The 26,438-nt window shown below is 38.0% G+C and overlaps 1 protein-coding gene across 2 annotated transcripts; it reads right to left on the reverse strand.

Moving 5' to 3' along the window:
- Positions 1-518: 518 nt before the first annotated feature.
- On the reverse strand, positions 519-26,368 carry FASTKD2 (FAST kinase domains 2). 2 transcript variants are annotated; one of them, XM_036920304.2, is made up of 12 exons: positions 26,230-26,368; positions 24,786-25,593; positions 22,494-22,597; positions 21,693-21,801; positions 21,253-21,376; positions 20,854-20,993; positions 19,582-19,754; positions 16,511-16,674; positions 3,914-4,126; positions 3,423-3,510; positions 1,718-1,832; positions 519-716 (listed from the first exon to the last, which is right to left on the reverse strand). In XM_036920304.2, the coding sequence occupies exons 2-12, from the start codon at positions 25,497-25,499 to the stop codon at positions 597-599; spliced, it is 2,064 nt and encodes a 687-aa protein (XP_036776199.1). In that variant the 5' UTR covers positions 25,500-25,593; positions 26,230-26,368; the 3' UTR covers positions 519-596. The 2 variants fall into 2 exon arrangements, with proteins under 2 accessions (XP_036776199.1, XP_036776200.1); XM_036920305.2 differs by lacking the exons at positions 21,693-21,801; positions 22,494-22,597.
- Between the last annotated feature and the right edge of the window lie 70 nt (positions 26,369-26,438).

Genomic DNA, 26,438 nt, shown 5'->3' on the forward strand with positions numbered 1-26,438 from the left:
ATAACTTTGGACTTTTTGCCATCCCTGTATTATCTCATGTTTCTCTTAGCATGGCTCATGAACCACTTCCACCTAGGATGCTTGCTGCAAATGAAGATGCCAATCCTTAACCATTTTTAACATGCTACCTCATTAATTCTTACCCATTCTATAACTTGGGAACCTGGTCCAATTGTTGACCAATGCTTGAAAAGGTGGTCAGTGTCCGAGTCCTAGAACAGCTTACAGCAGGAGTATAAATACACAGATTCCAAACACAAGGACTGCCACACCAACTCACCTGCGACATATAACTAAGAAACCAGTTTTCAATTCATCAAAGCTAATGAGAACAAGTGAAACCTACAGCTTATGGATTTGTCAAATATCTGGGCACTAGCAGGAATAGGTATGGTTGGAAAAATGACCCTCCTGGAATTTTCTTAAAATGCCAGTAACATTTTTTCCATTCTTAAAATTAATTTTAACAGTGAACTGAAGTAACACTCTGTTATGGTGAGCAGTCAGGTGAATTCCACTGACAAGTGAATTGTAGTCTTTATTAAAGTTATTTTTACAAACTTACTTCTCCTAATATGAAAAAGTTGCTTTTCACTTTAATGTGTGCTTTGCAAATTTACACCACCAGTAGGAAAGGCTTCAGATGAATAGATCTGAGTCTTCAAAAATTTGACTGCATCCTTCTTCTCTAGTTTTTCCATCTCCCAATTATTGACCTTACCCAACAAAGAAAGGAAAACAATCAGTCTGCAAGATGATGATGACCCATAAAAAAAAGAAAAAAGCTTGTTCCGAGATTTAAGCATATTAAACTAACATTAAGCCAACTGCTTTTTAAAAGCAAATATCTTATAATTACTCAGCAAGACTAGCTTAGCAAGACTATGTGCTAAGGAAAGTTCTAACAGTGAGAATTATAAAAACTTTAAGGGTCCTCTAAAGATCTTGTGCAAAAATTCCTTTCAAACTCAGAACACATATAATTACCAGTGTGGGATTTTAAGAACTCTTAAATAGCTCATTAAAAGAAATGAGTCATCTTAACCTTAGTAGTCTGTGCACGATTCATTTTTGGATATTAAAGTATCATGATGAAGAATCAAATGTTTACATCTGACATATGTGTAAGACCAAGTGAGTGGCATTTGGATAGATGTAAACATTAACATTAATATAAATTTATCTTTATAAAGTTCTTGGCTCCATACAGAGACATCTGGAGAGGCTATTCAAGAAAGTTATGGTACTTGGAATCAAAATGAAATGTAAGAGGAAGAGGACTAACCATCGTCTTCACAACCATCCAGCTTTTTCTAGTGACAAACATCCTGTAACAACCTCACACTGGCCCATGAAAACAAAGCTTTAATTAACATCTTTTTTCCTTCCCTCATTCAAGATAACCTAGAAATTGAATATGGCTTCATGTGTCTTAAATTAAATAAGAAAAAATATTATTTACATATTCCCTCCAACAGAGAGGATTAAAGCTGACCAAACGTTGCATTTAGAAAGCCTCTAGTAAATTATAGTAATCAGCTGACTAGAAGTCAAGTCATCTATCGGAAACGTTCTTTTTCAAGGACAATAATAACCAAAACACTTATTCCACTACTCCTGACAATTCCACTAGAGCCCTTGTAACCAACTTCAATGACAACATTCCTGGCAGAATGGATATCAATCAAATAATATTTCATTAGCATTTTTTTCTTACCAAGATCACATGAAAACCCATTACTTTCAAATGCCGCATTTTCATAGCAAGGAATCCTCTGGGGTGGGCTGAATCCAAACAGTAATTAGATTTAGGAACACACAGTACAGCCACTCTAAAAACAAAAATACACATACGAGACTAGTTACTAAGGAGATTACCATTTATAATCTTGTGCATTTCTGTTCTTTGTAGATTTCCAAGCTGAGCTTTCCACTGGGCACAGCCTTCACTGTTTCCTACTATCTTAGTCCTCCAGAATATGAAGGCTACTTCAGAAACCGAAAGCTTATATAATTGCTTTGTACTGACAATGCAAAGCAGGTTTGAATCCCTCAACAATCTTCCAGGATGGCTACAATGTCGATGAGGAAAACTTTCAGTTAAGAAAGTACCTATTTTGAGGCGTTCCTGTGCAGTGGTGCTCATCTCTGATCTCACATAATTATTTATGCTGCTAGAAAAACTAATGGAGAGGATACCAAACAGTAAATGCTTTTCTTGCACATGCTCTCTACCAGAGAGAAACACATAAAAACAGAACGAGGAGATCAAATACAAAGAAAAAAAACACGAAGCAAAAGGCAAGACTGTTAAAAAGATAACATCTGTATGTATAACAAATGCAGAAGGTGTAATTTGTTTTCTCATTGTTCTTGGCCTTTTGGAAATACTAAGTTTGCTTCTATCTTTATTGTCTTCTGTTGTACTCTGGCTATTAATTTAGATAAAGAGAAATTTCTAAAGGCATGCTCAGATTCCTAACTTCTTCTCAGTACATTAGGCTACTATGTTATATTATTGTGCAAGAACAGTGGAGCACCTAAAAAAGGGAAATCAGCTTTCAAAGGCAGGAGAGAAACTTTTGAGGGGATATGGGTGACCTGAATAGGAAAGATAGCAGTTGAAAACGATGGCCAAGGAATGAGTTAGATGGACTCAGAAAGGGGTAAAAGTTACAGACATTGCATGTGAACGGAGAAGGCTGGGCAGATAAGAGCTTGAATCCCTACTGATTCTCTTCTGTCTCTCTCTCTACTGTATTTATATGCATGTCCTATTGAGCAAAAGGGGACATAAGTTCCTGGGGATCGTGATCCATATTTGATTCAATTTTGTGTGTCCCACAGGGCCTAGCAAAGCCTTTCCACCAAGGCTGACTGACACGGAGTGTGTGCAACATGATCTGATGAATCTGCTTAAAAAGTAGGACATTCCCTCACACATAGCATCACACTTCTCCCAGAGACACCCTATTTGCAGTGTATTCATTTCAATACAACCCATACACAATACAGCATAATTAAAAAGCTAGTTTTTCTACCTTTAGAAAGGTCTTGGTAGTACAGCAAAATGTTTATTGAATATTTGTTTTCTATAGAAACCTTAATTATTTTGATCACTATTACATTACCTTGTCAGACATTTACAATACACTGGTAGTTTCAATGATGTTAAGCACTGTTTTACTGAACTACTTAGCTTTAAAACCCAACTTTTAAAAATTGCCTATTTTGTTGATTGGCGCAACACTAGTCCAGTCTTCAACCACAGGACCCACACTTACATCTAAGGGGTAGATGCATAGATGAAAAGCTCCATACAACTATAAAGTCTTAGTACTGTTACTGCTATTTAATATGAAGTCTTTGGGAATTAAGATTTAAAATTTAGAAAGCTCAACAAATTAATGTACGTAAACAACCTCTGAATATTTGTAGCAGGAGTTGACAAATCCACAGGAGAAAATGGAAGCACTTGATTCCTTTTAGTATCCATTCTGATTTCAAAATCTGAAAGAAAAAAATTGATACTGATTTTTCAAACATTACTCAAAGTGAGTTTCTCTTTCAAAGTGTCTGTTACTACTAACAATAATGATAATGGGCAGCAGCTAAAATATATTGAGCTAACCATGTGGCAGACACTCATCTTGGTTATACATCCATAATCTCATCAATCACAGGAACCCTATGAGGTGGGTAGCATTACTCTTACTGCCATTTGACAGGTAAGAAATGGAAGCTGGCAAGTGCCTAACAGCATGTGTGCAGCACGGCAAGAGACCCAAACCAGGCAGTCCAGCTCCAGAGCCCAAGCTGCACTACACAAAACCTGCCACAGTGAACTCAATTTTTGTCAGAAAAAAGGGAAAATCAGTAAAATACAAGAGGAAAATCATATAAAGTTTTATACCAATATGATATTTATGTGGCAACTGAACGTTTTCAGAAAAGTACTTTTCTCCCAGTAGACTACTCAGCACCTCTGCAACCTTTGCATTTGGGTACAGCGGCGTGGAGGGCAGCTGTGGCAGCGCTAAGTCTTTGGTATTCTGAAAAGGATTGTCATCGAGTTTTAGACATGCAGCCAAAATATGAAGCTTGCCAACATTCCTCTTCATGTCAGCTAAAAAAAAAAGAGAAAGAAAATACACAGTTAGGGTTTACTGACTTTGTGGCACTATTAATGTTTACGAATGCCACATTTAAGAAATGTACTAATGCACATGTATTTCTGATTATCTGTTTCCTATCAGGAGGAATCTCTCTGTGTTTCCCTAATTCCCATAGCATCTAGATCATTCCCTATACTTGATAATGTTTTAAGGTTTAAAATATCTTTCAAGGTGATTTAATTCACTAAATAGATGAGGAAATGCTCAGGAATGTTAAAATGCCTCATAATCAACTAAAGGTACAGTTGGGACCAGAATCCAGGTCTCCTGGGTTCAAGGCTGTTTCCCCCCACATTAGACTGCCTGAAAGATCAGCACATGCTATACCTTCCTTACAGTTCAACTTTGGAATTTCATAGCACTATCTTTAAAAGAATTTAACTACTCTCTCACACATATCACCATATTTGTATACTGCTGTTCCTTATTTAATTAAAGACAAAAGTCAGCAATTAATTTGCTTCCAAGAGTAAATAAATTCATTATTTTGTTAATTATTTGGTTTCTTGATCTAACAGGCTGTGCCCTCATTAAAGGCCAAGAGTGACAACATGTTCATAGCTGTAAAAGTTTACTTAATTCGGCTTCAAATGTGACATCTAAGGATTAGGAAGTACAAATACCTTTGTTCAAGGCATAAAGAGAACATTTAGTTTTTGTATAAGTGTACAAAATGTAAGTAAGAGGAACAATAATGATGTCTCTTACTCCTGCCTTCCATATAGAGGATCTGTCATTAAAGAAGGCTCCATAGAAAGATTGAAATTCTACCAATCAACTTTTCAGACCACAAACGTATAAAACTAGAAATAAATTGTACAAAGAAAGTAAAAAGGCTCACAAACACATTGAGGCTTAACAACATGCTCCTAAATAATCAATGGATCAACGACCAAATTAAAATAGAGATTAAGCAATATATGGAACAAATGACAACAACAACACAAAGCCCCAACATCTGTGGGACACAGCGAAAGCAGTCTTAAGAGGAAAGTATATAGCAATTCTGGCATATTTAAAGAAGGAAGAACAATCCCAAATGAATAGTCTAATGTCACAATTATCAAAATTGGAAAAAGAAGAACAAATGAGGCCTAAAGCGAGCAGAAGGAGGGACATAATAAAGATCAGAGAAGAAATCAATAAAATTGAGAAGAATAAAACAATAGAAAAAAAATCAATGAAAACAAGAGCTGGTTTTTTGAGAAAATAAACAAAATAGATAAGCCTCTAGCCAGACTTATTAAGAGAAAAAGAGAATCTACACACATCAACAGAATTGAAAACAAGAAAGAAAAAGCACAACAGACTCCACAGAAATACAAAGAATTATTAGAGAATACTATGAAAGCCTATATGCTAACAAGCTAGAAAACCTAGAAGAAATGGACAACTTCCCAGAAAAATACAACCTTCCAAGACTGACCAAGGAAAAAACACAAAATCTAAACAAACCAATTACCAGCAAAGAAATTGAAGCAGTAATCAAAAAACTACCCAAGAACAAAACCCCCAGGCCAGATTAATTAACCTCAGAATTTTATCAGACATACAGAGAAGACATAATACCCATTCTCCTTAAAAGTTTTCCAAAACACAGAAGAGGAGGAAATACTCCCAAACTCATTCTATGAAGCCAACATCACCCTAATACCAAAACCAGGCAAGGACCCCATCAAAAAAGAAAATTACAGACCAATATCCCAGATGAATGGACATGCAAAACTTCTCAACAAAATATTAGCAAAGTGAATTCAAAAATACATCAAAAGGATCATACACCATGACCAAGTGGGATTCATCCCAGGGATGCAAGGATAGTACAACACTCGAGAATCCATCAACATCATCCACCACATAAATAAAAAGAAGGACAAAAACCACATGATCATCTCCATAGATGCTGAAAAAGCACTTGACAAAATTCAACATCCATTCATGATAAAAACTCTCAGCAAAATGGGCATAGAGGGCTAGTACCTCAACATAATAAAGGCCATATATGATAAACCCACAGCCAACATCATACTGAACAGCGAGAAGCTGAAAGCTTTTCCTCTGAGATCGGGTACAAGACAGGGATGCCCACTCTCCCCACTGTTATTCAACACAGTACTGGAGGTCCTAACCATGGCAATTAGACAAAACAAAGAAGTAAAAGGAATACAGATTGGTAAAGAAGAAGTTAAACTGTCACTAATTGCAGATGACATGATATTGTACATAAAAAACCCTAAAGACTCCACTCCAAAACTACTAGAACTAACATCGGAATACAGCAAAGTTGCAGGATACAAAATTAACACACAGGAGGTGGAGCCAACATGGCGGCATGAGTAGGACAGTGGGAATCTCCTCCCAAAAACATATATACTTTTGAAAATACAACAAACACAACTAGCCCTAAAAGAGAGACCAGAAGACGCAGGACAGTGGCCGGACAGCAGCTACACCAGCGAGAACCCAGCGACTGGTGAAAGGGGTAAGATACAAGCCCCGGCCCGGCGGGACCCAAGCGCCCATCCCCCCAGCTCCCGGCGGGAGAAGAATAGGCAGAGCGGGAGGGAGACGGAGCCCAGGACTGCCGAACACCCAGCCCCAGCCATCCGGGCCAGAGCGCAGACACAGTACGTGCCCAGGGGGCCCTGGATACTAGGGAAACAGGGAGTAAGACCTCTGAGCGGGTGCCGAAGCTGATGCCCCTGTGACAAAGAAAAGCGGGGGCTTTTTGAAAGTCTTAAAGGGACAGGGACTTAACAGCTTGAACGAAACAACCCAGGTCACAGTACAGCAGCTGGAAATTACAGGGAAAACCGGGTACACTAACCCCCTGGGCAACAGCTCTGAGACCCCTCACGGAGGCAAACAGTCAAGCAGCCCCCCCATCCATCACCCCACCGGGCGCTGCGAAAGCAGAGAAGCAGCCTGAGACAAATTCCGCCCACAGAAAGGGAAATTTCTCCCTTCCGGCCGGGCAAGACACAAAGACCCAGTCTACACGCAATTACCCAACACAAGCCACTAGGGGTCGCAGTTGTCCCAGTAAAGAAAGGCCAGTAGCAAGTGAAAAGTTTGGCCCTCCCAGCTGACAGTCAATAGCACCTGTCAACATGAAAAGGCAAAAAAATATGATCCAGACAAGACTAACCCAGACAGCTTCGGCATCTGCTACATCTTCCCCTGAGAAGGAATCTGGGGAGATAGATTTAGCCAGTCTTCCTGAAAAAGAATTCAAAACAAAAGTCATAACCATGCTGATGGACTTGCAGAGAAATATGCAAGAACTAAGGAAGGAGAATTCAGAAATAAAACAAGCTCTGGAAGGACTTCAAAACAGAATGGACGAGATGCAAGAGACCATTAATGGACTAGAAAACAGAGAACAGGAACGCAGAGAAGCTGATGCAGAGAGAGATAAAAGGATCTCCAGGAATGAAAGAATTTTAAGAGAGCTGAGTGACCAATCGAAAAGGAACAATATAAGAATTATAGGTATTCCAGAAGAAGTAGAGAGAGAAAAGGGGATAGAAAATGTCTTTGAAGAAATAATTGCTGAAAATTTCCCCAAACTAGGGGAAGAAATGGCCTCTCAGACCACAGAGGTACACAGAACTCCCATGACAAGGGATCCAAGGAGGGCAACACCAAGACACATAATAATTAAAATGGCAAAGATCAAAGACAAGGACAAAGTATTACAGGCAGCCAGAGAGAAAAAAAAGGTTACCTACAAAGGAAAACCCATCAGGCTATCATCAGACTTCTCAAAAGAAACCCTACAGGCCAGAAGAGAATGGCATGATATACTTAATGCAATGAAACAGAAGGGCCTCGAACCAAGACTACTGTATCCAGCACGAATATCATTTAAATATGAAGGAGGGATTAAACAATTCCCAGACAAGCAAAAGTTGAGGGAATTTGCCTCCCACAAACCACCTCTACAGGGCATCCTACAGGGACTGCTCTAGATGGGAGCACTCCTAAAAAGAGCACACAACAAAACACCCAACATATGAAGAAGGGAGGAGGAGGAATAAGAAGGGAGAGAAATAAAGAATCATCAGACTGTGTTTATAATAGCTCAACAAGCGAGTTAAGTTAGACAGTAAGATAGTAAAGAAGCTAACCCTAAACCTTTGGTAACCACAAACTTAAAGCCTGCAATAAATTCATACCTTTCAATAATCACCCTAAATGTAAATGGACTGAATGCACCAATCAAAAGACACAGAGTAATAGAATGGATAAAAAAGCAAGATCCATCCATATGCTGCTTACAAGAGACTCACCTCAAACCCAAAGACGCGCACAGACTTAAAGTCAAGGGATGGAAAAAGATATTTCAAGCAAACAACAGAGAGAAGAAAGCAGGTGTTGCAATTCTGGTATCAGACAAAACAAACTTCAAAATAAAGAAAGTAACAAAAGACAAAGAAGGACATTACATAATGATAAAGGGCTCAGTCCATCAAGAGGATATAACCATTATAAATATATATGCACCCAATACAGGAGCACCAACATACCTGAAACAAATATTAATAGAACTAAAGGAGGAAATAGAATGCAATGCATTCATTCTAGGAGACTTCAACACACCACTCACTCCAAAGGACAGATCCACCAGACAGAAAATAAGTAAGGACACAGAGGCACTGAACAACACACTAGAACAGATGGACCTAATAGACATCTACAGAACTCTACATCCAAAAGCAACAGGATACACATTCTTCTCAAGTGCACATGGAACATTCTCCAGAATAGACCACATACTAGGACACAAAAAGAGCCTCAGTAAATTCCAAAAGATTGAAACCCTACCAACCAACTTTTCAGACCACAAAGGCATTAAACTAGAAATAAACTGTTCAAAGAAAGCAAAAAGGCTCACAAACACATGGAGGCTAAACAACACGCTCCTAAATAATCAATGGATCAATGACCAAATCAAAATGGAGATCCAGCAATATATGGAAACAAATGACAACAACAACACTAAGCCCCAACTTCTGTGGAACACAGCAAAAGCAGTCTTAAGAGGAAAGTATATAGCAATCCAAGCATATTTAAAAAAGGAAGAGCAATCCCAAATGAACGGTCTAATGTCACAACTATCGAAATTGGAAAAAGAAGAACAAATGAGGCCTAAGGTCAGCAGAAGGAGGGACATAATAAAGATAAGAGAAGAAATAAATAAAATTGAGAAGAATAAAACAATAGCAAAAATCAATGAAACCAAGAGCTGGTTCTTCGAGAAAATAAACAAAATAGATAAGCCTCTAGCCAGACTTATTAAGAGGAAAAGAGAGTCAACACAAATCAACAGTATCAGAAACGAGAAAGGAAAAATCACGACGGACCCCGCAGAAATACAAAGAATTATTAGAGACTACTATGAAAACCTATATGCTAACAATCTGGGAAACCTAGGAGAAATGGACAACTTCCTAGAAAAATACAACCTGCCAAGACTGACCCAAAAAGAAACAGAAAATCTAAACAGACCAATTACCAGCAACGAAATTGAAGCGGTAATCAAAAAACTACCAAAGAACAAAACCCCCGGGCCACATGGATTCTCCTCGGAATTTTATCAGACATACAGGGAAGACATAATACCCATTCTCCTTAAAGTTTTCCAAGAAATAGAGGAGGAGGGGATACTCCCAAACTCATTCTATGAAGCTAACATCACCCTAATACCAAAACCAGGCAAAGACACCACCAAAAAAGAAAACTACAGACCAATATCCCTGATGAACGTAGACGCAAAAATACTCAACAAAATTTTAGCAAACCGAATTCAAAAATACATCAAAATCATCATACACCATGACCAAGTGGGATTCATCCCAGGGATGCAAGGATGGCACAACATTCGAAAGTCCATCAATATCATCCACCACATCAACAAAAAGAAGACAAAAACCACATGATCATCTCCATAGATGCTGAAAAAGCATTTAACAAAGTTCAACATCCATTCATGATAAAAACTCTCAGCAAAATGGGAATAGAGGGCAAGTACCTCAACATAATAAAGGCCATCTATGAAAAACCCACAGCCAACATTATATTGAATAGCGAGAAGCTGAAAGCATTTCCGCTGAGATCGGGAACTAGACAGGGATGCCCACTCTCCCCACTGTTATTTAACATAGTACTGGAGGTCCTAGCCATGGCAATCAGACAAAACAAAAAATACAAGGAATCCAGATTGGTAAAGAAGAAGTCAAACTGTCACTATTTGCAGATGACAAGATACTGTACATAAAAAACCCTAAAGACTCCACCCCAGAACTACTAGAACTGATATCGGAATACAGCAAAGTTGCAGGATACAAAATCAACACACAGAAATCTGTGGCTTTCCTATATACCAACAATGAACCAACAGAAAGAGAAATCAGGAAAACAACTCCATTCACAATTACATCAAAAAAAATAAAATACCTAGGAATAAACAAACCTAACCAAAGAAGTGAAAGACTTATATTCTGAAAACTACAAGTCACTCTTAAAAGAAATTAAAGGGGACACTAACAGATGGAAACGCATCCCATGCTCGTGGCTAGGAAGAATTAATATCATCAAAATGGCCATCCTGCCCAAAGCAATATACAGATTTGATGCAATCCCTATGAAACTACCAGCAACATTCTTCAATGAACTGGAACAAATAATTCAAAAATTCATATGGAACCACCAAAGACCCCGAATAGCCAAAGCAATCCTGAGAAAGAAGAATAAAGTAGGGGGGATCTCCCTCCCCAACTTCAAGCTCTATTATAAAGCCATACTAATCAAGACAATTTGGTACTGGCACAAGAACAGAGCCACAGACCAATGGAACAGACTAGACAATCCAGACATTAAACCAGACATATATGGTCAATTAATATTTGATAAAGGAGCCATGGACATACAATGGCGAAATGACAGTCTCTTCAACAGATGGTGCTGGCAAAACTGGACAGCTACATGTAGGAGAATGAAACTGGACCATTGTCTAACCCCATATACAAAAGTAAACTCAAAATGGATCAAAGACCTGAATGTAAGTCATGAAACCATTAAACTCTTGGAAGAAAACATAGGCACAAACCTCTTAGACATAAACATGAGTGACCTCTTCTTGAACATATCTCCCCGGGCAAGGAAAACAACAGCAAAAATGAACAAGTGGGACTATATTAAGCTGAAAAGCTTCTGTACAGCAAAAGACACCATCAATAGAACAAAAAGGAACCCTACAGTATGGGAGAATATATTTGAAAATGACACATCCGATAAAGGCTTGACGTCCAGAATATATAAAGAGCTCACACGCCTCAACAAACAAAAAACAAATAACCCAATTAAAAAATGGGCGGAGGAACTGAACAGACAGTTCTCCAAAAAAGAAATACAGATGGCCAACAGACACATGAAAAGATGCTCCACATCGCTAATTATCAGAGAAATGCAAATTAAAACTACAATGAGGTATCACCTCACACCAGTAAGGATGGCTGCCATCCAAAAGACAAACAACAACAAATGTTGGCGAGGCTGTGGAGAAAGGGGAACCCTCCTACACTGCTGGTGGGAATGTAAGTTAGTTCAACCATTGTGGAAAGCAGTATGGAGGTACATCAAAATGCTCAAAACAGACATACCATTTGACCCAGGAATTGCACTCCTAGGAATTTACCCTAAGAATGCAGCAATCAAGTATGAGAAAGACCAATGTACCCCTATGTTTATTGCAGCACTATTTACAATAGCCAAGAATTGGAAGCAACCTAAATGTCCATCAATAGATGAATGGATAAAGAAGATGAGGTACATATACACAATGGAATACTACTCAGCCATAAGAAAAGGGCAAATCCAACCATTTGCAGCAACATGGATGGAGCTGGAGGGTATTATGCTCAGTGAAACAAGCCAAGCGGAGAAAGAGAAATACCAAATGATTTCACTTATCTGTGGAATATAAGAACAAAGGAAAAACTGAAAGAACAAAACAGCAGCAGAATCACAGAACTCAAGAATGGACTAACAGGTACCAAAGGGAAAGGGACTGGGGAGGATGGGTGGGTAGGGAGGGATAAGGGGGGGGAGAAGTAGGGGGGTATTAAGATTACCATGCATGGGGGGGTAGGAGAAAAGGGAGGGCTGTACAACACAGAGAAGACAAGTAGTGATTCTACAACATTTTGCTGTGCTGATGGACAGTGACTGTAAAGGGGTTTATAGGGGGGACCTGGTATAGGGGAGAGCCTAGTAAACAAAGTATTCGTCATGTAAGTGTAGATTAATGATTAAAAAAAAAAAAGCAGTTCCTATGTGGTGACCTCTAATGAGTTCTACACAATGATATAAAGGGCATATAAAAGTGTAGGCAAAGGGTCTGTTTGTGTTTATACAGAGGATCAAAGCCTAATTTGGCTACCCTGAAAATGAACTAAGATACGATATGAAAAAGAACTTCCAACATCAGCAATCTCGGGAAGACTCATGACAGAAGATGATCAGCAAAAAAAAAAAAAAAAAAAAAACTCCAACAAAGATCCACGCACTGTCACAGGTGTAGATGCACTCATCCCACCAGTTCCTGGACTTGCCATGGGAATGATGAAGGAGATATCTAAGCTGGCCTGTGCATACAGTAAAACAAAAATTGGACTGGATCTATACTGTTGGAACTCAACCAAGAATTAGGAGAAGTGCAAATTGTAGCACTCCAAAATCTTACAACCACAGACTATTTATCGTTAAAAGAACATATGGGATATGAACAGTCCCCAGGAATGGGTTGTTCTAGTTTATCTGAATTCTCTCAGACTGTTTAAGTTCACTCGGACAATATCCACCATATCATAGATAAGTTTTCACAAATGCCTAAGGTGCCTAACTGGTTTTCTTGGTTTCACTGGAGATGGCTGGTAATTACAGGTATGCTTTGGTTAGGTAACTATATTCCTATTATGTTAATGTGTGTGCACAATTTAATTAGTAGTTTAAAACCTATCCATGCTGAGGTTACTCTACAAGAAGATATGTCAAAGAAATAATCAATCTTCCCAGGTTTTCTTCTGCCTGCTACTTCTATAGCTTTTCTTCTTCCTACCTAATCAGAACCTTTAAATAGAACTCGTGCCTCATGTCGAATTTACCGAGTATCATAATTCTTCCAAGTGGTAAAGACACCTCAAGACAAATACTGGGCATAGAAGCCACAGGGCATAAATATCCAAAGAAGTAAAAAGCTAACCTTTTCAAACAATAAGGCTTCTCTCTCACTTACCAACTTAACATTTCCCTGTATGGCCCCGGAAGATGACTGGTTAGCCAGAGACGGGTAAGATTCCTCAAGGGAGGAACAACCTAAGACAGGCACAGTCACAGGGGGCCAGCTGGTGAGAAAATGGGGAGCAGCAGAGGTGAGGCTTAGAACCTCCCCCCTCATGTTCTGAGAGAAATCTTCTGCATACATGGATGTTTATTGCCCTCGTCTAGCTCGGATTAACACATAGTCTACAGGCACACACCTGATCATCTACATGTGCTCTCTTACAACACTAAACTCTGTTTTCTACCTTTATCTCGTATCTACCTACCACTTCAGCATTTTATTAAAAATAATAATAATAGAGAAATGTGGTATCCACATATAAATCAAGTTTAAAAATCAAATGAATATTCATATTTGAACTGACTGTGTATAGTTCATAATGCATGAACAAAACCGAAAGCTTCTGTGATGACTGCCCTTGCACTGCTCACCATGTAACTTATTCACTATATAAGAATTTGTTCGTTATGCATCAGAAGATTGGAGACTGACCAAAATTAGGCTTGGGGTGGATTAATGATTGTGCATTGAGTATTGACCCCCCTATACAGAAATTTATTGTGGTTAACAACTATTTGATCAATAAATATGAGACATGCCCTCACAAAATATATATATATATATATAAACACACTTCCAATTGTAAAATAAATAAGTAACCGGGATGTAATGTATAGCATAAGGAATATAGTCAAAATATTGTAACAACTTGGTATGGTGATAGCTGGTACCTAGAATTATCATGTATATAAATGTTGAATCACTGTGTTGTACACCTGAAACTAATGTAATGTAATACTGTTGTCAATTACCCTTCAATTAAAAAAAAAAAAAAAAATTAACACACAGAAATCTGTGGCTTTCCTATACACTAACAATGAACCAATAGAAAGAAATCAGGAAAACAATTCCATTCACAATTGCATCAAAAAGAATAAAATACCTAGGAATAAACCTAACCAAGGAAGTGAAAGACCTATACCCTGAAAACTATAAGACACTCTTAAGAGAAATTAAAGAGGACACTAACAAATGGAAACTCATCCCATGCTCCTGGCTAGGAAGAATTAATATCATCAAAATGGCCATCCTGCCCAAAGCAATATACAGATTTGATGCAATCCCTATCAAATTACCAACAACATTCTTCAAAGAACTGGAACAAATAGTTCAAAAATTCATATGGAAACACCAAAGACCCCGAATAGCCAAAGCAATCCCGAGAAGGAAGAATAAAGCGGGGGGGATTTCACTCCCCAACTTCAAGCTCTACTACAAAGCCACAGTAATCAAGACAATTTGGTACTGGCACAAGAACAGAGCCACAGACCAGTAGAACAGAATAGAGACTCCAGACATTAACCCAAACATATATGGTCAATTAATATATGATAAAGGAGCCGTGGACATACAATGGGGAAATGACAGTCTCTTCAACAGATGGTGCTGGCAAAACTGGACAGCTACATGTAAGAGAATGAAACTGGATCACTGTCTAACCCCATACACAAAAGTAAATTCTAAATGGATCAAAGACCTGAATGTAAGTCATGAAACCATAAAACTCTTAGAAAAAAACATAGGCAAAAATCTCTTGGACATAAACATGAGCGACTTCTTCATGAACATATCTCCCCAGGGAAGGGAAACAAAGGCAAAAATGAATAAGGGGACTATATCAAGCTGAAAAACTTCTGTACAGCAAAGGACACCATCAATAGAACAAAAAGGCATCCTACAGTATGGGAGAATATATTCATAAATGACAGATCCAATAAAGGGTTGACATCCAAAATATATAAAAAGCTCACACACCTCAGCAAACAAAAAGCAAATAATTCAATTAAAAAATGGGCAGAGGAGCTGAACAGACAGTTCTCCAAAGAAGAAATTCAGATGGCCAACAGACACATGAAAAGATGCTCCACATCACTAGTCATCAGAGAAATGCAAATTAAAACCACAGTGAGATATCACCTCACACCAGTAAAGATCGCCAGCATCCAAAAGACAAACAACAAATGTTGGTGAGGTTGTGGAGAAAGGGGAACCCCTCTACACTGCTGGTGGGAATGTAAACTAGTTCAACCGTTGTGGAAAGCAGTATGGATGTTCCTCAAAAAAGCTCAAAATAGAAATACCATTTGACCCAGGAATTCCACTTCTAGGAATTTACCCTAAGAATGCAGTTTCCCAGTCTCAAAAAGACACATGCACCCCTATGTTTATCGCAGCACTATGTACAATAGCCAAGAAATGGAAGCAACCTAAGTGTCCATCAGTAGATGAATGGATCAAGAAGATGTGGTACATATACACAATGGAATATTATTCAGCCATAAGAAGAAAACAAATCCTACCATTTGCAACAACATGGATGGAGCTAGAGGGTATTATGCTCGTGAAATAAGCCAGGCGGAGAAAGACAAGCACCAAATGATTTCACTCATATGTGGAATATAAGAACAAAGAAAAACTGAAGGAACAAAACAGCAGCAAAATCACAGAACCCAAGAGTGGATTAAGTTACCAAAGGGAAAGGGACTGAGGAGGATGGGTGGGAAGGGAAGTATAAGGGGACAGGGGGAAAGGGGGCATTACGATTAGCATGTATAATGTGGGGGGGCACAGGGAGGGCTGTGCAACACAGAGAAGACAAGTAGTGAGTCTACAGCATCTTACTACCCTGATAGACCGTGACTGTAATGGGGTTTGTGGGGGGGACTTGGTGAAGGGGGGAGCCTAGTAAACATAATGTTCTTCATGTAATTATAGATTAATGATAACAAAATAAAATTAAAAAAAAAACAAGGCTCTGTAGGTTTGTGGGTTTAAGCACTGACCTTTGACTCCACCATTCTCAATCCTTCCTTAGTAGTGTCTGCTCTGTTCATTCTAACTATCACTGCTCCAACTAAGACACCATTCAGAATCACAGGTAGTTCGTGGTACTGCCCGTTTCAGTCACCATTGTGCACTGACACCCTACCTGACAGCAGCAGCTCATTGATGATGTCCTTCTGGAGCAGCTGATTAATAAGGACCAGGGGAAAATGGTTCATCATACAAAATGAACACACAGCATTCAATAGGTTTTCAGAAGAGATGTGGTAAAGATAAACAGTCACAGCAGAAGCCATAACTTTTAGAAACCTGCAGGAGAACAAAGAAAGTTCAGCTTCTAAACATGAACAGAAGACAAGGTCATGGTAGAGCTAGTGAGATGCCATACAACCAGTAGTTTAACGAGTTCAAAGGAGGAAAGAAAAGTAGGCTTGCAGTAGGTGTGCACACATCTTTCAGGTGCAGTGTCCTTCTCCTAACGGATATACATACTCAGTAAGTGGTAGTACCTCAGTCTTCTCTCATCCCCTCCTCCTGCTGTACCTCATGCTTCAGCAACACCCAGTAGATGCCATTCCCTGCACCTGCTCTGCTGTTTCTTTCCTGCCTTGCTTGAATATAAAGTCCTTCTACTCAGAATGTTCTTTTCTGCTTATCTGCCCACAGTTAACTCCTATCTATCCATCTTTAAGTCTGCTAAGGTACCATTCCTCACAGCAGCACTGTTTGGCGTCCACTCTGACCCTCCACTTCTCCAGGCAAGCATCCTGACAATTCCCTCCTCTCCTGCCATATATTCGTATAAAACTCATCACTCCAATTTTTGTGCTACATTGTATTGACAATTTATGTGTCTACCTTACCCATTACACAGAATCCTCTGGCAAAATGGACAGTTATCTTTTTCATCTTTGTCCTAAGTACCTGACTGCTTGGTACATGTTTTCTGACTAAATAAACAAACGTAGATGAGGAAGACATGATGAGTAGAATGTTAGTGGAAAAGGATGTGTCAAGAATGAGCTCAAAACTCACATTGTATATATTAAATATGCATAGCTTTTAAAAATGTTGTCATACCTCAATAAAGTGGTTTGAAAAAGAATGAGCTGACTTTCAGAATTTCTGAACTTAAGACACTTGTGGATCTACAGTGGCCACATGCAACCCAAAGGAGTCCCAGAGGTCAGAAGCACACTAACGACTAGGCTGCAAGTCTGGGATTATCTTTAGGTGGTAAATTCAGATCAAGAAAAGAAGAAATCAAAGGACTGAATAGAAAAGAAGGACAGGGAACACAAACTTCTTTTTCTATAATCCTCAGAATACCAAATTCAGACAACTACACATTCATGAGCATTCAGGAAATTGACTGATTAATCTTGACTGATGGGCCAGCCACATTCTCACTGCCCTAATTTCTTTAAGGACAAAATGCTGAAGTGGGAGAGTAAGGGTTAGATCAGGGTTTCTCAGTCTCAGCACTACTGACATGTTGGGCCAGACAGTTCTTTGCTGGGGAGCTGTCCTGTGCACCGGAAGACGTTTGGGGCCTTTACCTGCTAGGGGACAAGAGAACTCTCCTCTCTTCCCCTTCCCCTGCCATGAACACTAATGCCTCCAGCTATTACCAAATGCCCCCTTGGAGGGAAAATCACCCCCAGTTGAGAACCATGGGATACATGAAAGCATGTCAGACAGAAGTACAATATTCATGATTCCCCTTCTGTATGATTCTGCTCCTCGTGTGTTTTATTCAATTTCCCAACCTTTGTTACTGGTTATGGTTCTTTGTATACCCCCTCTATTTCAAATATAACAATTTTATTGGACCAAGTTCTCTCTTAGGACGCCTATAGCTGAAAAACTCCCTAACCAACCAATCCTAATTCCATGGAATTTGTGGAGCTGTTTCTGGAGTATTAGTTACCACCCAGCTTGACATTATTTGTCAAGAAACTATAGGAGGTACATAGGAGCCTCAAAAGAAAACCAAGGCAGGGGAAGAGGGATACAGTTCATCCTTTTTTTTACAATGCCTATTCTGTGCGAGGCCCTGGACTAAATTCAGAGTAACAGGAAGCTGGGTGTAATTCTAGAGGACTTTCCAAATGAGAAGCAGAGACAGGCTCACTGACAAATAATTAGAGCTCCACCAGAGACATGTATAAGACACGACAAGCACAGGGGCTCTGAGAGCGACGAGGCAGGGCAGTAGGTACCGAGTCGTCCAGTACAGTGGAGAGCACAGTGGGCAGCTGCTTCTTAGCAGGGCCAGCATCACTTTTTGATTACCTCCCTGAGAGGGATGGGCATTTGACCAAAACTCAGTCAACCAGATTTTCTCTTTAGGAAATCTGAATTTTGAGAGAAAACCACAAGGACAGAAAGCAATTGGAGTCAAGCCACATAATGGCAAAGAGATGGTCTGTGAATCTTACTACTGAGACTCTCAGAACTGCCCCAGTTTATTTTTCCAAGGCCTCTGTGACCCACACTCTAAATTTTTTTAACCTGTGTACCAGCCGTTTTAAGAACCTGACATAGGTTAACTCATTTAATCCTTATAGCTCACTGCAATTAAAAATAACCCTTATTTTTTAATCCCCATTTTACCAGATGAAGAAACTGAGGCACAGATAAGTAACTTGCCAACAGTGAATGGCAGAGCTGGGATACAAACCTAAACAAGATGTCTCCAGTCTGTGGTTTTAACCACTCTTGTAAAAAATGACATTTTATTTGTGTTTCTGGTTTTTGATGAACCCTAACTGATCTTGAGAGGAAGGAAAGATATTCTGGGTAGAAAGCAGAGGTACTAAAGCCTAGTGTAACTGAGGAATTGCTGTATTTAATAGTATAAGTGCATGGCTGTAGTTAAAATGGAAAGAATGGAAAGCAGTAATTTGGGACCAAATGAATAGTTAGGGTCAAAACTGAACTATGAACTCAGGAGCTAAGAGAATAAGCTGGGAGAATTTGAAATGAGGACTCCTATGCTAAATTAACACATACATCATAAAAAACAAAGAAACAAGCAAGATAAAGGATAGCAAGAATAAAATAAGATAAAATTGTTGAACTTCATGAATCAGGATTACAGTTTTATTTCTAGCCATGGATGTGTTCACTTGTAATAACTCACTGAGCTTATGATGATTTGTAATCATTTCTGTAAGAATGTTATTTGGCAATAAAAAGTAAGAAAGTACATACTCTTGGGCCTGGCATTCATAGAAGTGATTGAGAGAAGAATACACATGAAGAATAGGGACAATGTTTTTGATGTTTAGGCAGTCAGGTTCATCTATTACTTTCTTTTTAAGTAAGTCCATCAAACCGGTATGTCGAAAGCCAAGGTTTGCAAATAAAATGAGGAGAGAAATAACCTTTAAAAAAAAAGAGTGAATTGAGGGAAAACTTTTTAGTAACTACAATATGTGAGTAACAATATCTTTAGATCTCAAAAAATTTAAACAGCAATAAAACTGTCCTGATTGAGAGACTACCCTAAAAACAAAATTAACTTTTCCCCACAAAATCCATTCCAGTAATTCTTGAATTAGGTAGAATAAGCAACCTCTTTTTATTAGCTAAGAACTAGAGCAAACAATGGTTTCTACATTTCCATTTCATTTAAGGATAAATCCTTTCTTATGTGCTTTTCATATAATAGATTTGAACACTCCTTTAAATATACCTTTTCTAAAGTTTGCAAAATGACCAACTCAATTTTGAACTGCCCCACTTCCTCCATTCTAATACATAAGAGATAACTCAAAAATTTCTATATTCAGTATTAATTGCTATAAATGGGAACAGAAATAATATGATTAAAATAAAATTTCCAGTTCACCTCTTGGAATTTCTCACAATTAGCACTTTTTTTCCCAAAATCAATTTCCATGGCAAACTCAATATTCACCTTCTCCTCTAAACTATACCAACCATCATGATCTTACATGGTTACCACTGCTTTACTATGAAAACAAGTTTTTACCAACTGCTTCATTTAAATGTTTACATTACTAATACTTCCCCCAAATTTAAAGGCTCTTACTAAGAATACAAGTTAATATCCATAAATAGAAAATAGACAGGATCATTGAAGTAATAACATTTTGTTCTTCAAAAACCTGTCACATCACTCATTTTTTATTACTCTAAATCTAACAAAGAAAAAGTAGAAAGACAAAAATGATCCTAATTATACAAAACCATCCAACCTTTTGAAAAACAAATACAAGGGTAAACTTTAGACAACAAAATTTTTATTTCAGATAGAAAGATGGAGCAAAAGATTGAATAGAATATTAACAGGTGACTCCAGATAGAAATGTGAAGAAGCTAGCCGTTCAAGTCAATTTACCATTAGAATATTTTGGTCATAACTGCCATAACCTTGATAGAGAAATAATTAGAATGCTAAACAAAGTAATATGCTTCTTGAAAGTTTAAAGGTTTATTCTAAACTCTCAACATACTTACATGTTTCAACTTCCAGATGTCAAAAGTTGTAGCCACATAATCTGCTATTCCCTTGAAAAGATATAAATTATAGTATCGGAGTTCTCTGCAAGACTGCAGTATGTTGATCAATACTTTTAAAGGACACCCATGGATATTATCTTTAAAAATGAGTTAAATAAACAAAAATTACTAGTTTTGAAAATTAGATCCAAGATTCTCTATATTAAATATTTTCGTTTCTTTGTAAAAAAAAAGTACTGTATTTTTTTAAAAATAAAAATCTACAGGCAAATACAACATTTAGATCTAACCATATCATCAGATATTTTTCATGTAACAGCAAAGTTTCTAAAACAAAGCAAATGTAGTCCAAAACAGGTGAGATGCTAAAAATCATGAAAGAAAAAATCCTCTTACCTATGACCATCTTACTGCATTCATTCAGAAGTAAAACAGAATGGTGATTCATGGCAGCTAGTACCTCAAACATGTGCTGACTATTCAAAGTAGAAAATTTGCCAAAGTCCCTCAAGGCTTTCATCTAAAAAAAACAAACTTAAATTTATCATTTGTAGCAAAATATGTTAAACTTTTATTTTGAAATGAAAAGGATAAAGTTGAACACAATGACTCAAATATATAAACTATAAAGTATGTAATATGTAGATTAAGTAATTTAAATATATAGAGATTAAATACACAGATAAATATAAATCTACTTCTCTTATTTTACTTTAGCAAAAGTTAAACCCCAAAGCACAACATCCTCCTAAAACTGACTTAAGAAAGTGATAGCAGGTCACAAGAAATATTTTTTTCAAATCTCACCCACTAGAGAAAATTCAGAAGGTGTATACCTCCAGTTTCCTTTTAAGAATATCTGGTGCATCCTTTCCAATACATTTCATCACAACTTGTAATGTGAAGACATGTTCTATTTTCCAAAGTTGCTGATCAACTAGTATCCTGTAATCAAACATGATAAACACCACAATCCTAGAATCTTAAAACCAGAAAAGAAATCTTAAACGTCATTTGGTCCAGCTCCTACCTCTAGGCAAGAAATAAGAAGCCCATAGGAATGACCTACCTGCCCAAGAAATTACATTTAATTAGTGAAAGATCCAGGACCAGTCTAGCATTGTTTCCTCTCACATTATTCTGCTATAATTATGAACAAAAAAATCACATCAGGAGATATACTGCTATCCCAATGCACAATCAATTAAAAAGGGAATTAGTTATTATTTTCACTGGCCTATGACATTAGATAAGTTGCACTGTTTTAAAATTATAAAACTCAAGCTCCTTTTTCAAGGTGGGCCAGTGTCATGTAACCTCCACATAGTGGCCAAAAACTCTTATGAATTGAATACATGTCAATTCTCCCACAGCCCACCTCAGTACTACATTTTAAGATCAATTTAAATGTCAACGTTACCCACATCTTTCTTATGGTGCACCCTAAAAGCAGCATTATTTACAACTTTACCTGATACAGAGTCAAGATTTTAAGTTCATTAAGGAACTAAAGGCTATAGGTACTAACAAAGTCTCCCCCTACCCCAATAAAATTCAGCGTTCATCTCAGTTTTTGATTTGAGATGTAAGAGGAGCACAGAATGCCATGTGAAGAAAGCACAAGATAGTCTTCTCACCTCAATCCTATCCGAAGAGTGTCCACATTCTTGCATGGCTCCATTGCCTCTAAAACAGCTGACAAAACTGAAAGACATTTCTCACCACACTCATTGATACGCTCCTATTGAAATATAATCACAAAAACACTATTGGTAATGAGCCCATAGTAGAGCATCTCACCCAAGCAAATCCACTGAAGTGATGCTTTCCATTAAAGAATTAAGTATCAAACCAGCAATTCATAGTCAGTCCGCAATAGAAGCACCTTTGGGATGTCATACATACTGCATTTTCCAAATACCCAAAACACACTTTTTTATGCATCAACACTTTTTTACATTCACCATTTTTGCTGAAAATCCATTTGATATTGATTATATTTCTTTGCTTCTGAAGTAACTTTATCTAACATTATTTTTACCTCTTCTAAGAACTCAAGGTCATGAAGATAGCAAGTGTAGTAATATAAGAGCCACTGAGGTATATGGAACAATTTGCCCATCCCTAAAGAACCCTAGATAGCTGTGCCCCTATAAATTCCCTATATCCTCTCCTTGGTATCAAACTGTTAGGTTTAGTTGTGAATTTTCTGATCCATATCTGCTGTCACATTTACCACAACTATCTGAGTCTCAAGAAGAGCCTTAGGGCCCAGATTATTCCTTCAGGTCCCTTGGGTTAGGGTACTAATTTAGGTTCCAGAAATAGCAATAAGCATAATTTGGAAAGTGAACAGTAACAACATAGCTTACCAGTGCTCTACAATTTAATCACAACTAGTCTATACACCTCACAAGAGTAGTTGTGATCACATCTGGGGAATAAGTCAAAAGAGATACACTCTTTTGCTAAAATTACAAGACTAACAAGGCACAAAAATCTCAAGTTAGAACCAGATGAGATGAATAAGGCTGGGAGAAAAAATAGGTCTCACTTCCCGTAGAAGGGTTTCCATAACAATTTACAACATTCCATCAATCTCTGCTGTGAAAGGAAAGATCATTTGACTATGTGTTTGAAGGACAAATTCACTGACAACAGACTGACCTTTCATCTCTAGCTAAAATATCTTTACAACATCCGAACAGGTCAATGAGTTACAATCATATATGCAGATATTCTGACTCCAAATACTTAACTGCTTAAATCTCCCCAATGCAGATACTACACTGATGTAAACACCTATCAAGATCTAGTAAGAGCATCATTGATGAGGTAAAGTGACCTACTATAATCACTTCTTAGTAACTATGTAGGGAACACAGACCATCAAATAAACATGGAAATTCTGTAGTTTAAACACACACACACAAATTAAAAATCAGTTCTTGGTTGAGGACATATGGAAATCAGAAATGTAAAAAGTTAAAGTTAAAAACTATCATACACCTATGTACCCAGCTCTCGAGTTTGATAGATTTATGCCAGATAATCCTCAGGAAATTACTGTCTTTTTAAAAATTATTTAATTATGACCAGATACTAATCCTGTATCCTCCTCCCACAACTCTACTTCTCATCATGAAGGCCTTCTCCTGACTAGTTTGGAAGCATGTTATACACTCTCACAAGATTCTATTTTTCTTTCATTGCACTAAAAGCTCTACGTGGCCATATTTTATTCATAATTGTATCCCCTTGTGCTCACCATAGTGCTTATAACACAGTAACTGTATGTCATTAAATGAATGTTGGTTATTTTTGTAGTTCCCTACAAAATACCTGTCTTCCCCTCTAGAATACAAGGGCAGGAATCATGTCTTCTACATCTTTATATCCCTAGTGACAAGTGCAGTAACAAGTTCACACCCAATAAATGTTTACTGCATGAATAAATGATTCCATTAGCTGTGTGACTTTAGCCAAGTTGCTTAACATCACTAAGTCTGTCTCTTCATCTGCAACACTGAGGTAACGTTGACCTTGCAGGGCTGTTGAGGATTAAATTGCATTATATAGGTACAAGGTGTAGGTATTCAGTAAATATTAGTTCCCTTCCCTTCTCTCCTTCCTTCAACTGCCCAACTTTCCCTTGAACATTTTGTATCTCTCTTCATTTTAGCTTATTATTCATGATTACTCAGTTTTGGAAAAGAAAAATAGAGCAAGTTTTCATAGATTTCCATAGCAAACGGAAGGAAAGACCTCGCTAATTTATGATCTCTAAATCATGTATGTGCAGGAACAAATATAAAGGAAAACTACCATTTCCCAACAGTCTCCTTCAAGGAAGCTACATCTCTATTTCCCTTTCTTTAATGATATGCCAAATTGAGTAAAAGGAGATTTAAGTCTCCTTTAGATTTTACCTGGACCACCCTCAGCAAAGTCTGTACCAGCAGAGTGTTCTGTGGAATTCCAAGCTTCACCACAGCATGAAGACTGAACAGCAACTGGTTAAAGGGCATGACCTTGGCTTCTCGCATTGTTTGTTCACACAGTTGGCTAAATGAAGGGTGGCTAAACATCAGCTGTTTTTCAAAGCGCTTCTGGTCTTCAGACATCCTTTTGGCAATTGACCACATTGCTGAGAGATAGTTATTACTAAGATATCTTGGTACTTCTGAGTATTTATCTAACACATCAACCAGGGAATTACACTCCTGAGACAGTTCTCTGCATTTGTTAGGGGTTGGTTTGGGTTTTTTTATGAGAACATCTTCGTAAGTGGCCTCATTCATTTTCTTCAAATCATCATCAGGAACAGGAGAGTGTTTTGAGTCAAAAGACAGTCTTCTAAGACAAAGCAGTCTGTCAACTGCAGGAACTGTTACCGTGCTTATGCCCTTTATTTGAAAGCTGTCATCTCCTGATTTAAAAATTAAGGAATCCTGCACGAGATATCTAATAGATGACTGCACTCCATTATCAAAGTTATTTAAGAGGTTTCTTGGGTTCCAGTGTGAATAAACAATATTTGGTCTGCAAAATTCCAAACTGTACAGCCTCACAGTTCTGATTGTTGTAACTAAAGTATGAAGTTGTCTGAGATTCCATAAAAAAGAACCTGCTCTGTGATTCATTTTGCTATTCACTGAAACACTTTCAAATGGCTTTCAAGTTGTATGACACAAACGTTGCTTCTATTGGTGAATGAGCAAACATGCGGTTGTTTTCCTATAGAGGAAAGGATTACGAAAGGAATAAAAATTAAAGCGAGGCTTTTCAAGAAATAAAATGCCTTTAATTAAAAACAGGAACCTATGGAGACAATGAAGATTTACATTAAAACTGTACAACTATTTTACCAATAAGAGCGTCTCCTACTTCTACCACAATGTGTAAGCTGTCTTAAAGGAGTCAGGTTACTTGGGAAGTAGTCGTTATATAAATAAGCTTTAAAAAAAACAAACCTGGATTTCTGGTCATCAAGTGTTCCCATAAAGCTTCCCCTGAACATGTGTTCAATGAAAATTAAGAGTTGAATGTTGATGGATACTTTGTAACATAAAGATTTAGCAACAGCCGAACCCGGACTAGTAAGTATAGAGGCTCAGACAGATCGGGAGGGGAAGGAGCAAACTGAAGGGATGCTTGTATGTGGCCTGCGCTCGTGAAAAAGATGCAACCAGCCAGTCTCACTAGATGTCAGAACCAGTGTCAGAAGCCGGTCCTTCCGGAGCTTGGCCGCGCAGTATTAACCCACCCCCCTAAACTTAATGCCCGGGGCAACTCCTAAAACTTTCACCCGAAAAATAATAAATTAGGGTGAAGTACCACCAGGTGTCCCGCCTATGCTCGCCCACCACTCACCTTAGGTCAGAACCCCATGATCATGCATAGCGCCGCCATGACTGCGTCCCCGAGAGCTGCGCGTATCGCGAGATTACGGATCCTTCATAGGTCAAAAAATGTAGGTTCGCGGCGGTTGGAGAAAGTCTACAAAAAAGAAAGTCTACCAAAAAGAATAACAAGTTTTTCGAGCTGCAGGAATAGGAACCAGAGAGATCACATAGATTCTT

This window comes from Manis pentadactyla, chromosome 6, assembly GCF_030020395.1.
Source record: "Manis pentadactyla isolate mManPen7 chromosome 6, mManPen7.hap1, whole genome shotgun sequence".
Taxonomy (NCBI): Eukaryota; Metazoa; Chordata; class Mammalia; order Pholidota; family Manidae; genus Manis; species Manis pentadactyla.